We start from the raw sequence: 13,678 nt of genomic DNA, 5'->3' as shown, positions 1-13,678 counted from the left end.
GATCAGCTCATCGGCATTCTGGGAATCACCCTGGGCAACCCAAGACTGTATAGGCCTCGGGAGGGAATGGACAAACCGATCCATCATCACCCGTTCTACCATCTGTGCAGGAGTAGATGACTCTAGCTGTAGCCATTTCTGGACCAGGTGCAACAGCTCAAACATTTGGGAGCGAGGTGGTTTGTCCCGGTGATAGGCCCAGCAGTGAATTCGCTGTGCCCTGACAGCCAGTGTCACCCCCAAACGTGCGAGAATCTCGGCTTTCAATTTGTGATATTCTTTGGCATCCTGCAAGGTCAAGTCATAGTACGCCTTCTGGGGTTCTCCCGTCAGGTATGGCGCTAGTACCTCTGCCCACTGCTCTGGCGGAAGGTTTTCCTTCTCAGCGACCCTCTCAAACACCGACAGGAAGGCCTCAACATCATCCCCGGGGGTCATTTTCTGCAATGCGTGTCTTACCGTCTTCCGGACGTGGGTTTCATCTGCCAGACCTGGGGTTGGGGCGCTCGTCTTGCCCTGGATGGCGTTTGCCAGAAGCTGCATCTGCTGCTGATGCTCCTGCTGGCTCTGTTGTATCAGCTGCCATTGCTCCTGCTGGCTCTGTTGTATCAGCTGCCGTTGCTCCTGCTGGCTCTGTTGTATCTGCTGCATCAACAGCCTGTTGGTCTCTTGCTGCCTTTGCTCCTGCTCTGACTGCATCTGGACAAAGTGTTTCAGCAGGTCCTCCATTTTCCCCGGCAATGCTTGCTGGCTTGCAACAGACTTGACCCAGGACATTCAAAAATAGACTTATGTCTCCCCTGGGAACGCTGCCCGCACATCTACCACCAATTGTAGGGATTTCACTCACTCAGGTGCGACGGCTGATACTCAGGAGGCACGTTCCTTTAAAAGTTCACAGCGTTTATTGCATCATAAACCACATGGCAAAAATAACAGAAAACAAATAGCCTTTGGCTCAGGAAAGAAAAGCAAGTGTCCAGTCCTGCAGGCTCAGTCGTGGAGCCTTAACACACTCAGGAGGGTTTCACCTCCACACATATCTGCTGTGTAAAGCATTAGCCTGTCTTACATAGAGCTAACCACACTCAGGAACCCATCACATGATTAGACATGTGGTCTGACATCACCACAGGTCCTGAAACACACATATATATATATATACATGGTTATGTGAAATAAAGAAAACACTCCGGGCTACATCACAGCGACAACCCACCTATGAGACACATACTTCCCATCGACTACACACCCTTTAGCCATGCTACATACCTCCCCCCTCTGCCTAAAGCCGTGGGGCTTGGCACTTTCTCCCACTAAACAAGGGATTCTTGATAGGGGATCCGCATTACCGTGCAGTTTTCCGGCCCTATGTTCCACATGGAAACTGAAGTCCTGCAGGGCTAAAACCAACGGGTGACCCTAGCATTGCTACCTTTTGTTTCCCTCATCCACTTAAGTGGGGCATGGCCGGATATTAGTCTGAATTTACGTCCCAGCAGATAGTACCGTAACGTGTCCACCGCCCACTTTATGGCCAAACACTCTTTTTCTATGACTGAGTAGTTCTTCTCAGATGAAGACAGTTTTCTACTCAGATACAGAATAGGATGTTCCTCCCCATGTAGCTCTTGGGAAAGGACTGCTCCTACCCCAACATCTGAGGCATCTGTCTGAAGAACAAATTCTTTCTTGAAATCTGGGGCTATCAGAACGGGTTGCTTACATAGAGCCCCTTTCAATTCTTAGAAGGCTGATTCTGTCTCTTCGGACCATTTAACCATCACTGATTTTGTCCCCTTTAGTAGATCGGTCAGAGGCGCAGCCACTGTGGCGGAGTTCGGGATGAACCTCCTGTAATATCCCACGATTCCCAGAAAGGCTTTAACTTGCTTTTTGGAGAGTGGTTTTGGCCATGTTTGGATTGCCTCCACTTTCCTGATTTGAGGCTTTATTTCAGCAGGTCCTCCATTTTCCCCGGCAATACTTGCTGGCTTGCAACAGATTTGACCCAGGACATTCAAAAATAGACTTATGTCTCCGCTGGGAACGCTGCCCGCACATCTACCACCAATTGTAGGGATTTCACTCAGGTGCAATGGCTGATACTCAGGAGGCACGTTCCTTTAAAAGTTCACATGGTTTATTGCATCATAAACCACATGGCAAAAATAACAGAAAACAAATAGCCTTTGGCTCAGGAAAGAAAAGCAAGTGTCCAGTCCTTCAGGCTCAGTCCTGGAGCCTTAACACACTCAGGAGGGTTTCACCTCCACACATATCTGCTGTGTAAAGCATTAGCCTGTCTTACATAGAGCTAACCACACCCAGGAACCCATCACATGATTAGACATGTGGTCTGACATCAACACAGGTCCTGAAACACATATATATACATGGTTATGTGAAATAAAGAAAACACTCTGGGCTACATCACAGCGACAAGCCACCTATGTGACACATACCTCCCGTCGACTACACACCCTTTAGCCATGCAACAATATATATATATATATGTGTATATATATATATATATATATATATATATATACACAAACACACTGCTCAAAAAATAAAGGGAGAACTGAAATAAGGAAAATCAAATTACTGATCCAATCTCAGTGGGAATGCCACCAGACAAGAAACTGATGCTCAGTAGTGTGTGTTGCTTCTACGTGCCTTGCCTGTATTATGACGTCCCTACAATGATTGCACATGGTCCTGATGAGACAGATGTTCTCCTGAGGGATCTCCCCCCAGACCTGAATTAAAGCATCAGTCAACTCCTGAACAGTGCAACGTAGTATTGGTGGATGCAACGAGACATGATGTCCCAGATGTGCTCCCAGATGTGCTCGATTGGATTCAGATCTGGGGAACGGCCAGGCCAATCCATAGCATCAATGCCTTCATCATGCATGAACTGCTGACACACATAATCCACATGGGGCTTAGAAACGACATGCATCAAAAGGAGCCAGGGCCCAGTGCACCTGCATATGGTCTCACAATGGGCCTGAGGATCTCATCACGGTACCTAATGGCAGGCACATGTGCACAGTGGGAACCACTCTCATCCATAAAAGCATAAGGCACCAATTTGGAATCTGCTAATCTTGGTGTTCTCTGGAAAATGCCAATCGCCCTGCACGGTGTTTGGCTGTAAGCAGAACACCCACTTGTGGACGTCGGGCCCTCATACCATCTGTTTCTGACAGTTTGAGCAAACACATGGATGTTAGTGGCCTGCTGGAGGTAATTTTGCAGGGCTCTGGCAAAGCCCCCTTTAATATAATAATAATTTTTTATTTCTATAGTGCCAACATATTCTGCAGCACTGTACATTTTAGAAGGGACTTGTACAGACAATAACGTAATTATAGACTAACACATAAATCAACAGATACCAGAGTAGTGAGGGCCATGCTCGCAAGATTATAATCAATGAGGAAATAAGGGAGACACAAAACTGAATGGTAAAAATGCTTGCACTGTACGGTCCCCTCCTCAGTATAATAAATAGGGTATGCACATAACGCTGCATGAACCAGTCACAAGGCAATATCAGTACAAGTACAGACACAGAGGGCTTACATCTGTGACATGGTCTCCCGGTACCTACCTACACGCGACCTCCGATCCTCCCAAGACCTCCTTCTCTACTCCCCTCTCATCTCTTCTTCCCATAACCGCATCCAAGACTTCTCCCGTGCTTCCCCCATACTCTGGAACTCTCTACCCCAACACATCAGACTTGCGCCTACCATAGAAACCTTCAAAAAGAACCTGAAGACTCATCTCTTCCGACAAGCCTACAGCCTGCAGTGATCCTCAACCTACTGAACAGCCGCACAGCCAGCTCTTCCCTCTCCTAGTGTATCCTCACCCACCCCCTGCAGACTGTGAGCCCTCGCGGGCAGGGTCCTCCCTCCTTATGTACTCGTGTGCCTTGTTATCTGCTCATGTTTAATGTATTTGTCTATATTTGCCCCGTATTCACATGTAAAGCGCCATGGAATAAATGGCGCTATAAAAATGTATAATAATAATAATAATAAAATAATAATAAGTGGATGGACGATGTATGAACAGATCATATGAGGGTCCCGACTTTGAAGAAAGTTTTGTATGGGCAAACTGGGATAGTTAGATAAGTGTGGTGAGGCGATAGGCCAGTCAAAAGAAATGCGTTTTTAAGGCACGCTTTAAAGTGTGGATATTGGGGATTAATTGAATTGTCTAGTGTACTGCATTCCAAAGAATTGGTGCAACACGAGTTGAGCGAATTGAGCTTCCTGGATTGCACCGGCCAATCAGCTGATTGGCGCCGCAACTGGATGTGTTGCGACTTTGTCACAGTAACAGCACAACAAACAGGCTCTCCATGCATGTGCTGTGACACAGCCGCGACAAATGCAGTTGCGGCACCGATCAGCTGATCGGCCGGTGAGATCCAGGAAGCCGGATTCTCTCTGTATCTTATTCGGCAAGCGCTATAGCTTGCCGAATAAGAGGGAACCCAAACAAATTCGCTCAACTCTACGCAACACCCACTGGGAGATGGGAGTGAGAGGTTTGAATTATTGAGGATGTTAGTCTTAGGTCATTTGCAGAACGGAGGGCATGGGTAGGATGGTAGACGGAGACAAGGGAGGAGATGTAGGGTGGTGCTGAACTGTGGAGCACTTTGTGGGTGAGAGTGATAAGTTTATACTGAACTATGTAGAGGCTGGGCAGCCAATGTAGTGATTTGTACAGGGTGGAGGAATCGGTGTACCAGTTGTAAAGGAATATGATCCTGGCTGCTGCATTCAGGACGGATTGGAGAGGGTAGAGTTTAGTAAGAGGGACACTGATTAGTAGAGAGTTGCAAAAGTCCAGAGGAGAAAGTAGAAGAACTATAGTAAGAGTTTGTTGCAGAGTCAAAGGTAAGATAAAGGCCAAATTCTAGAGATGTTTTGAGGTGCAGGTGACATGAGTGAGTGAGCAGATGTAGGGGGTGAAGGAAAAATATGAAAAAAAAATTACCCCAAGACAGCGGGCATATTGGGGAGTAATGGTTGAACCACAAACGAAAATGTCAATGTCAGGCATAGGTAGGTTAGTGGAGGGAGAAAACACAAGGAGTTCAGTGTTTGACAGATTCAGCTTTAGAGAGAGTAAGGACATAATGTTAGTGACAGCGGAATTTGTTCAAGTATCTTTCCTGGTATAGAAGTAAGGCTCATTGGCCTGTAATTTCCTGGCTTTGTCTTCTTTCCTGTTTTGAAGATAGGGACAACATTTGTCCTTCTCCAAACTTCTAGGACTTTTGTTTTCTAGGATTTTTCAAATATTCTGGTTAGTGGTTCTGCAATTTCCTCTGTTAACTCTTCCAGTACCCTAGGATTTAATTCATCTGGACAAGGAGATTTAAATTCATTTAAATAAGCTAAGTGTTCCCTTCATAAAGATTTAGCAGATTCTGCAGTTCTGGTACTTTCTTCTACTGTTCAGAGACACCAGCACAAATATGGCCTTCATGAAAGAGTCATCAAAAGAAAACCTCTCCTGCATCTTCACCATCAAATTCAGAATCAGAAGTATGCAAAAGAACATCTAAACAAGCCTGATGCATTTTGGAAACAAGCCCTGTGGACCGATGAGTTTAAAAGAGAACTCTTTGGCCACAATGATCAAAAGTATGTGTGGAGAAAAAGGTCACAGAATTACAGAAAAAGAACATCTCACCAGCCATTAACCCCCCAAAGCTTTTTTCGGTTTTGCCTTTTCATTTTTTGCTCCCCTCCTTCCTAGAGCCATAACTTTTTTATTTTTTCATCAATATGGCCGTGTGAGGGCCTGTTTTTTGTGGGACAAGTTGTACTTTTGAACGTTGAACGACACCATTGGCTTTACCATGTTGTGTACTAGAAAACGGGAAGCAAATTCCAAGTGCGGTGAATTTGCAAAAAAAGTGCAACCCATACTTGTTTTTTTTGTTTGGCTTTTTTATTTACTAGGTTCACTAAATGCTAAAAACTGACCAGCCATTATGATTCTCCAGGTCAGTACAAGTTCATAGACACCAAACATGTCTAGCTTCTTTTTTTAAACTTTGTTAAAAATAAACTGCACCAATTTCTGATACCTGTAGCGTCTCCATTTTTCGAAATCTTGTTTTGGGCGAGGGCTTATTTTTTGCATGCCGAGCTGACGTTTTTAATGATACCATTTTGATGCAGATACGATCTTTTGATCGTCCGTTATTGCATTTTACTGCAATTCGCGGCGACCAAAAAAACGTAATTCTGGCATTTTTTCCTCACTACGCAGTTTAGTGATCAGGTTAATCCTTTTTTTATTGATAGATCGGGCGATTCTGAACACAGAGATACCAAATATGTGTAGGTTTGATTTTTTTTATTGTTTTATTTTGAATGGGGCAAAGGGGATAATTAGAACTTTATTCTTTCATGAGTTATTTACGAGTTTATGACCACTTCTAAAAATGCTGCACATCTCATATCGTAAGGCAATTATCTATGCTGTGAAGATACGAGATGTGCAGCATCTGAAACAACGGATACTGAAGGCTGTGCTAGCATTTCTTCTGCGGTGTTGCTATCAGTGTGTCAAGAGTTGGAGAAGAGGGTTGCATTGACAATGCAACACAATGGGCAGCACTTTGAACACAATTTATAAGTGGTCATAAACTTGTAAATAACTCATGAAAGAATAAAGTTACTTTAAAGGGAATCCGTCACCCCAAAAATCGTATATGAGCAAAGGCCACAGGCATCAGGGGCTTATCTACAGCATTCTGTAATGCTGTAGATAAGCCCCCGATGTAACCTGAAAGGTAAGAAAAACAGGTTATATTATACTCACCCAGGGGAGGTCCTGCTGCGGTCCGGGTCCGAAGGGGGTCGTGGTCCGGCGCCTCCTGTCTTCATACAATGACGTCCTCTTCTTGTCTTCCTGCCGCGGCAGGTCAGAGAGGCCCAGCTCCTGCGCACTGCAGTACTTTGCTCTGCCCTCAACAGGGCAGATAAAGTACGCCTGTGCCGGAGCCGCGGCAGGAAGACAAGAAGAGGATGTCATCATATGAAGATAGGAGGCGCCAGACCCGGACCGCGATGCCCATCGGACCCGGACCGCGACACCCATCGGACCCAGACCGCAGCGGGACCGCCCCTGGGTGAGTATAATATAACCTGTTTTTCTTACCTTTCAGGTTACATTGGGGGCTTATCTACAGCATTACATAATGCTGTAGATAAGCCCCTGATGCCAGTGGCATTATCTCATATACGATTTTTCGGGTGACAGATTCCCTTTAAAACCATGCACACCATTGTATTTCTTGTTAAATTCTAAATAAGTTTGATGTGTTACACGACCCTCTTCCCATTGGAAAAAATAAAGTTGGATCCAAAATGGCCGACTTCAAAATGGCCAGCATGGTCATCACCCATCTTGAAGTTTCCCCCCTCCCATATACTAATGTGCCACAAACAGGAAGTTGATATCACCAACCATTCCTATTTTATTTAGGTGTATCCATATAAATGGCCCGCCCTGTATATAGCAGAATTACTCACTTGCTATGAACACCGACCACTGTTCAAAACAGCTGACATGTCCCGGGAAAGATGTGGGCTCACCGCCAGAGCCCACATCAAAGGGAGGGAGTCTGACATCAGCATAAATATACGCCCAATGTTGGAAAGGAGTTAAGAATAGGGGTGGATCAATCATGCTTCGGGGTTGTGTTGAGGCCAATGGCACGGGTAGAGTGAAGAATGGATTCAATGATATTTCAACAAATTATTGATGAAAACATAACACCATCAGTAAAAATGCTGAAGATGAAAAGAGGATGGCATCTACAAATGGATAATGATCCAAACACATGATAAAATCCACAATAGACTTCCTCAGAAGATGCAAGCTGAAGGTTTAACAATGGCCCTCACAGTCCCCTGATCTGAACATCATTGGAAATGATATATATATATATCTTACATGATGCTGTGAATAATGACTATCTACTATATAATTGTCTAAGGGTCACTTCCGTCTGTCTGTCTGTCGGTAACGGTCTGTCTGGCTGTAACAGTCCGGCCGAGAAATAGTCCCTCCCTACTTCTGTCCAGTCAGTGGCCGGCGACCGCTCCATACTCCCTTCCAGTCAGCGCTCACACAGGATTAATGGCAGCGTTAACGGACCGCATTATGAAGCAGGTAACGCACTCCGTTAACGCTATTAACCCTGTGTGACCAACTTTTTACTATTGATGCTGCTTATGCAGCATTAATAGTAAAAGGATCTAATATTAAAAATAATAAAAAAACAAAAAACCTGCTATTCTCACCTTCCGTCAACTATCCGTCTCGCGAAACTGCTAAGTCATCTGGATAATTTCGCAATGCATCGCTGGGAACAGAAGCTGGCGGCAGCAGGGCGCGCATCGTGACAGCTTCGCTGGACGCCGTTGGATGAGTATATAACTATTTTTTATTTTAATTATTTTTTTTTTAACAGGGATATGGTGCCCACACTGCTATATACTACGTGGGCTGTGTTATATACTGCGTGTCTACTATATAATATATGGCTCCTATATACTACGTGGCCTGTGCTATATACTATGTGGCTGCTATATACATACATACATATTCTAGAATACCCGATACGTTAGAATCGGGCCACCATCTAGTCTACTATATACAAGGGACACTTCTGTCTGTCTTTCTGTCACGGAAATCCCGCATCGCAGATTGGTCGCGGCCGCAGGCTGCGACCAATCAGCGATGGGCGCAATCCAACCGCGAATTCGCCCCTTCCTACTCTCTGTCAGTGCCCCCTCCAGTCAGCGCTCACACAGGGTTAATAGCTGCGTTACACCGCGTTATGCCGCTGTGTAAAGCAGTCCGTTAACGCTGCTATTAACCCTGTGTGACCAACTTTTTACTAATGATGCTGCCTATGCAGCATCAATAGTAAAAAGATCTGTTAAAAATAATAAACAAAATAAAAAATCATTATATATTCACCTTCCGTTGCGTTTCCCGCTCCTCGCGACACTCCGGTCCATGCATTGCGGTCTCGCAAGATGATAACTTAGCGGTCTCGAGAGACCGCTATGTCATCATCTCGCGAGACCGCAATGCACTCTTGGGACCGAAGCATCGCGAGAAGCATCGGTAAATGCCTGGGCTGGATCCGAGGGCCGACGGAAGGTGAGTATATAACTATTTTTTATTTTAATTCTTTTTTTTAACAGGGATATGGTGCCCACATTGCTGTATACTACGTGGGATGTGTTAGATACTACGTGGGCTGTGTTATATACTGCGTGGGCTGTGTTATATACTACATCTCTGTGTATATACTACGTGGGCTGTGCTATATACATCACTGTGCTATATATTACATGGGCTGTGTTATATACTGCGTGTCTGTGCTATATACTGCGTGAGCTGTGTTATATACTGCGTGTCTGTGCTATATACTACGTGGGCTGTGTTATATACTGGGTCTCTGTGCTATATACTGCGTGGGCTGTGTTATATACTGCATGGGCTGTGATATATACTACGTGGCCGTGGTATATATTACGTGGCTGGGCAATATACTACATCGCTGTGCTCTATACTACATGACCTGTGTTATATACTGCATGGGCTGTGTTATATACTACATCTGTGTGCTATATACTACGTGGCTGTGCAATATATTACGTGGCTGGGCAATATACTATGTGTTTGTGCTATATACTACGGGGGCTGTGCTATATACTACATGGCTGGGCAATATACTACGTGAGCTGTGCTATATACTACATGGGCTGTGTTATATACTACGTGAGCTGTTATATACTACGTGGGCTTTGTTATATGCTACTTGACTGTGCTATATTTCTCTGCTGTATCTGTGAATCATGGTATGTGTTAAAGAAGGGGGCCCACTGAGACTCTTTCACCCGGGGCCCTCAAAAACCTGGAGCCGGCCGTAGCTTCACTGATTGTTCGCGGCCGGGCTTGACCAATCAGCGACAGGCGCAGTCCGGCCGCGAATTGGCCTGGAATTTGAACCACACTTCGCTAATTGGTCACGCCCGGCCGGCCGAATTCTGTGTATAGATTGCATTATTCTGAAAACTTCATAAATAAACTACATACATACCGTATATACTCGAGTATAAGCCGAGATTTTCAGCCCAAATTTTTGGGCTGAAAGTGCCCCTCTCGGCTTATACTCGAGTCAATGTGGGTGGCAGGGTCGGCGGGTGAGGGCGCTGAGGTATACTTACCTAGTCCAAGCGATCCTCGCGCTGTCCCTGCCTTCCTCCCCGTCTTCTGTGCTGCAGCTTCTTCCTCTCTTCAGTGGTCACGTGGGACCGCTCATTAGAGATATGAATAAGCGGCTCCACCTCCCATAGGGGCGGAGCCGCCTATTCATTCCTCTAATCGGCGGTGCCGGTGACCGCTGACAGGAAGAGCTGCGGCACCGAAGACCAGGCAGAGGGACAGCGCGAGGATCGCCAGGACTAGGTGAGTATGTCATATTCACCTGTCCTCGTTCCAGCCGCCGGGCGTCGCTCCATCTTCCTGGCCGGCGCCTCCATCTTCCCGGCGTCTGCGCTCTGACTGTTCAGGCAGAGGGCGCGATGACGCATATAGTGTGCGCGGCGCCCTCTGCCTGATCAGTCAGAGCAGAGACGCCGGGAAGATGGAGGCGCCGGAACGAGACGCCGGGAGCTGCAATCAAGGGAGGTGAGTATGTGTTTTTTTTTTTTATTGCAGCAGCGGCGGCAGAGATTTCTATGGGGCACAATGAACGGTGCAGGGAGCAGAGCTGTGTATATATGTGGGACATGCAGGGAGCAGAGCTGTGTATATATGTGGGACATGCAGGGAGCAGAGCTGTGTATATATGTGGGACATGCAGGCAGCAGAGCTGTGTATATATGAGGGACATGCAGGGAGCAGAGCTGTGTATATATGTGGGACATGCAGGGAGCAGAGCTGTGTATATATGAGGGACATGCAGGGAGCAGAGCTGTGTATATATGTGGGACATGCAGGGAGCAGAGCTGTGTATATATGAGAGACATGCAGGCGGCAGAGCTGTGTATATATGTGAGACATGCAGGCGGCAGAGCTGTGTATATATGTGGGACATGCAGGGAGCATATGGCACCGTATATGGCACAGCAATGGGGCACAATGAACGGTGCAGAGCACCGTATATGGCACAGCAATGGGGCACAATGAACGGTGCAGAGCACCGTATATGGGCACAGCAATGGGGCACAATGAACGGTGCAGAGCACTATATGGGGCACAGCTATGGGGAAATAATGAACGGTGCAGAGCACTATATGGCACAGCTATGGGGAAATAATGATCTATTTTTAATTTTGAAATTCACCGGTAAATGCTGCATTTCCACCCTAGGCTTATACTCGAGTCAATAAGTTTTCCCAGTTTTTTGTGGCAAAATTAGGGGGGTCGGCTTATACTCAGGTCGGCTTATACTCGAGTATATACGGTATTCTAGAATACCCGATGCGTTAGAATTGGGCCACCATCTAGTATCATATGCCCATCGGCACCCTGAAATCATGATTGTGTGGTCCTGATGTTTGCCATGGCAATTCACGAGCAAACAACGGTCTTAGACTCTGTGGGCTACACTGATCTGTTCAAAAGTCAGCGACATTTAGGTGGTAAAAATACACTTTTTCATTCCTATCATGCCACTTTGTATTAATTCCTGAAAAGCACCTGAAGGGTTAATAAACTACTTGACAGCAGTTTTCAGTATGTAAGGAGGTGCGGTTTTTAAAATGGAATTAGTTTTGGGGGTTTTCCAATATATAGGACCCCTAAAGTCACTTCAAATCTGGATAGGTCCTTAAAAAAATAATTTTGTAAATTTCCTTGAAAAAATAAAAAATTGCTGCTACATTTGTAATCCTTCTAAAATGCTAACAAAATAAAATAACATTTTACAAATGGTGCAGATGTAAAGCAGACATGTGGGAAATATTATTTATTAATGTTTTGCTATGGTATAACTATCTGAATTAAAGGGATAATCATTCAAAGTTTGAAAATTGCTATTTTTTTTACATTTTTGTCAAATTTCTGATATTTTTTATAAACACAAAACATATCAACCTAAATTTACCATCATCATAAAGTATAATGTGTCATGAAAAAACAATCTCAAACTGGAATTTGTCAAAGCGTTCCAGAGTTATTACCACATAAAGTGACACTGGTCCGATTTTTAAAATTTGACTCTGTCACTAAGGGGTTAAAATGTAAAAGATGAAAATATATTTTATATATATTATTTCTGCCTAAAAAACAAATGTAAAGGGGTTATCTTTAACTTTAGACTTGTTAGAGATCATTTAATCTTCAACTTGTCTAACGGTTACAATAACAGTAATTATGACCAGGGGTGCCAAAACTTTTACATGTTACTGTACAGCCATTAAACATTAGAAATATTTTAAGCATGATTAAGAACTATTTAATAATATCGGTTCAAAACACATAGGATCATAAGGCTCCTTTTTTCTACTTGGATGTTGTTGTTTTTTATCATATTGGATTTTAATTATATGACATGAAGGATTCAAATTTCTTGATCTTTGAAGACGAGCGCTGAACCTTCCCTTTGTACTAAACATTAGCCTAAAGGTACCGTCACACTAAGCGACGCTGTAGCGATACCGACAACGATGCCGATCGCTGCAGCGTCGCTGTGTGGTCGCTGGAGAGCCGTCACACAGAGAGCTCTCCAGCGACCAACGATCCTGAAGTCCCCGGGTAACCAGGGTAAACATCGGGTTACTAAGCGCAGGGCCGCGCTTAGTAACCCGATGTTTACCCTGGTTACCGTTGTAAATGTAAAAAAACAAACACTACATACTTACATTCCCGGTGTCTGGTCAGGTCCCTCGCCTTCAGCATCCAGCACTGACTGAGCGCCGGCCGTAAAGTACAGCGGTGACGTCACCGCTGTGCTTTGCTTTACGGCGGCCGGCGCTCACCAGTCAGTGCGGGAAGCTGAAGGCGAGGGACATGACCAGACACCGGGAATGTAAGTATGTAGCGTTTGTTTTTTTCCATTTACAACGGTAACCAGGGTAAACATCGGGTTACTAAGCGCGGCCCTGCGCTTAGTAACCCGATATTTACCCTGGTTACCAGTGAAGACATCGCTGGATCGGCGTCACACACGCCGATTCAGCGATGTCAGCGGGAGATCCAGCGACAAAATAAAGTCCTGGATTTTCCCCAGCGACCAACGATCTCCCAGCAGGGGCCTGATCGTTGGTCGCTGTCACACAGAACGATTTAGTTAACGATATCGTTGCTACATCACAAAAAGCAACAATATCATTAACGATATCGTTCAGTGTGACGGTACCTTTACACCTTAACAGATGTTGCTGTAAAAACCCCCACAATTCCCAGAAATGCTCACCTCTTCAGTCAACAACTTAGTAATCATGCTGGTGAGTTCTAGGATTTTTTGACAATTGCTTCTCTCATAAATAAGTGAGTGAGGTGTAGACATCCTAATAGGATCCTGGGTTCTGCTCCATCCTTCATCCTCATCAATTATCTTCTTCACCACTACGTAATCCTGTGCATGGAGGGAGACATTGAT

At 45.1% G+C, this 13,678-nt stretch overlaps 1 protein-coding gene across 9 annotated transcripts in view; it reads right to left on the bottom strand.

The window, feature by feature from the left end:
• The window catches only part of LOC138667072 (oocyte zinc finger protein XlCOF6-like), a 157,652-nt gene that overhangs the window by 56,330 nt on the left and 87,644 nt on the right, over positions 1-13,678 (bottom strand). For all 9 annotated transcript variants that reach the window (XM_069755333.1, XM_069755340.1, XM_069755334.1 and 6 more), the window contains one exon: positions 13,493-13,654. In XM_069755333.1, coding sequence (XP_069611434.1) covers positions 13,493-13,654 — 162 coding nt within the window. The remainder of the gene's footprint in view (positions 1-13,492; positions 13,655-13,678) is intronic.

The sequence above is a fragment of the Ranitomeya imitator genome, chromosome 2 (assembly GCF_032444005.1).
Source record: "Ranitomeya imitator isolate aRanImi1 chromosome 2, aRanImi1.pri, whole genome shotgun sequence".
NCBI lineage: Eukaryota > Metazoa > Chordata > Amphibia > Anura > Dendrobatidae > Ranitomeya > Ranitomeya imitator.
Note: the sequence above shows the minus strand (reverse complement) of the source record. Positions and strands in the feature narration are given on the sequence as shown.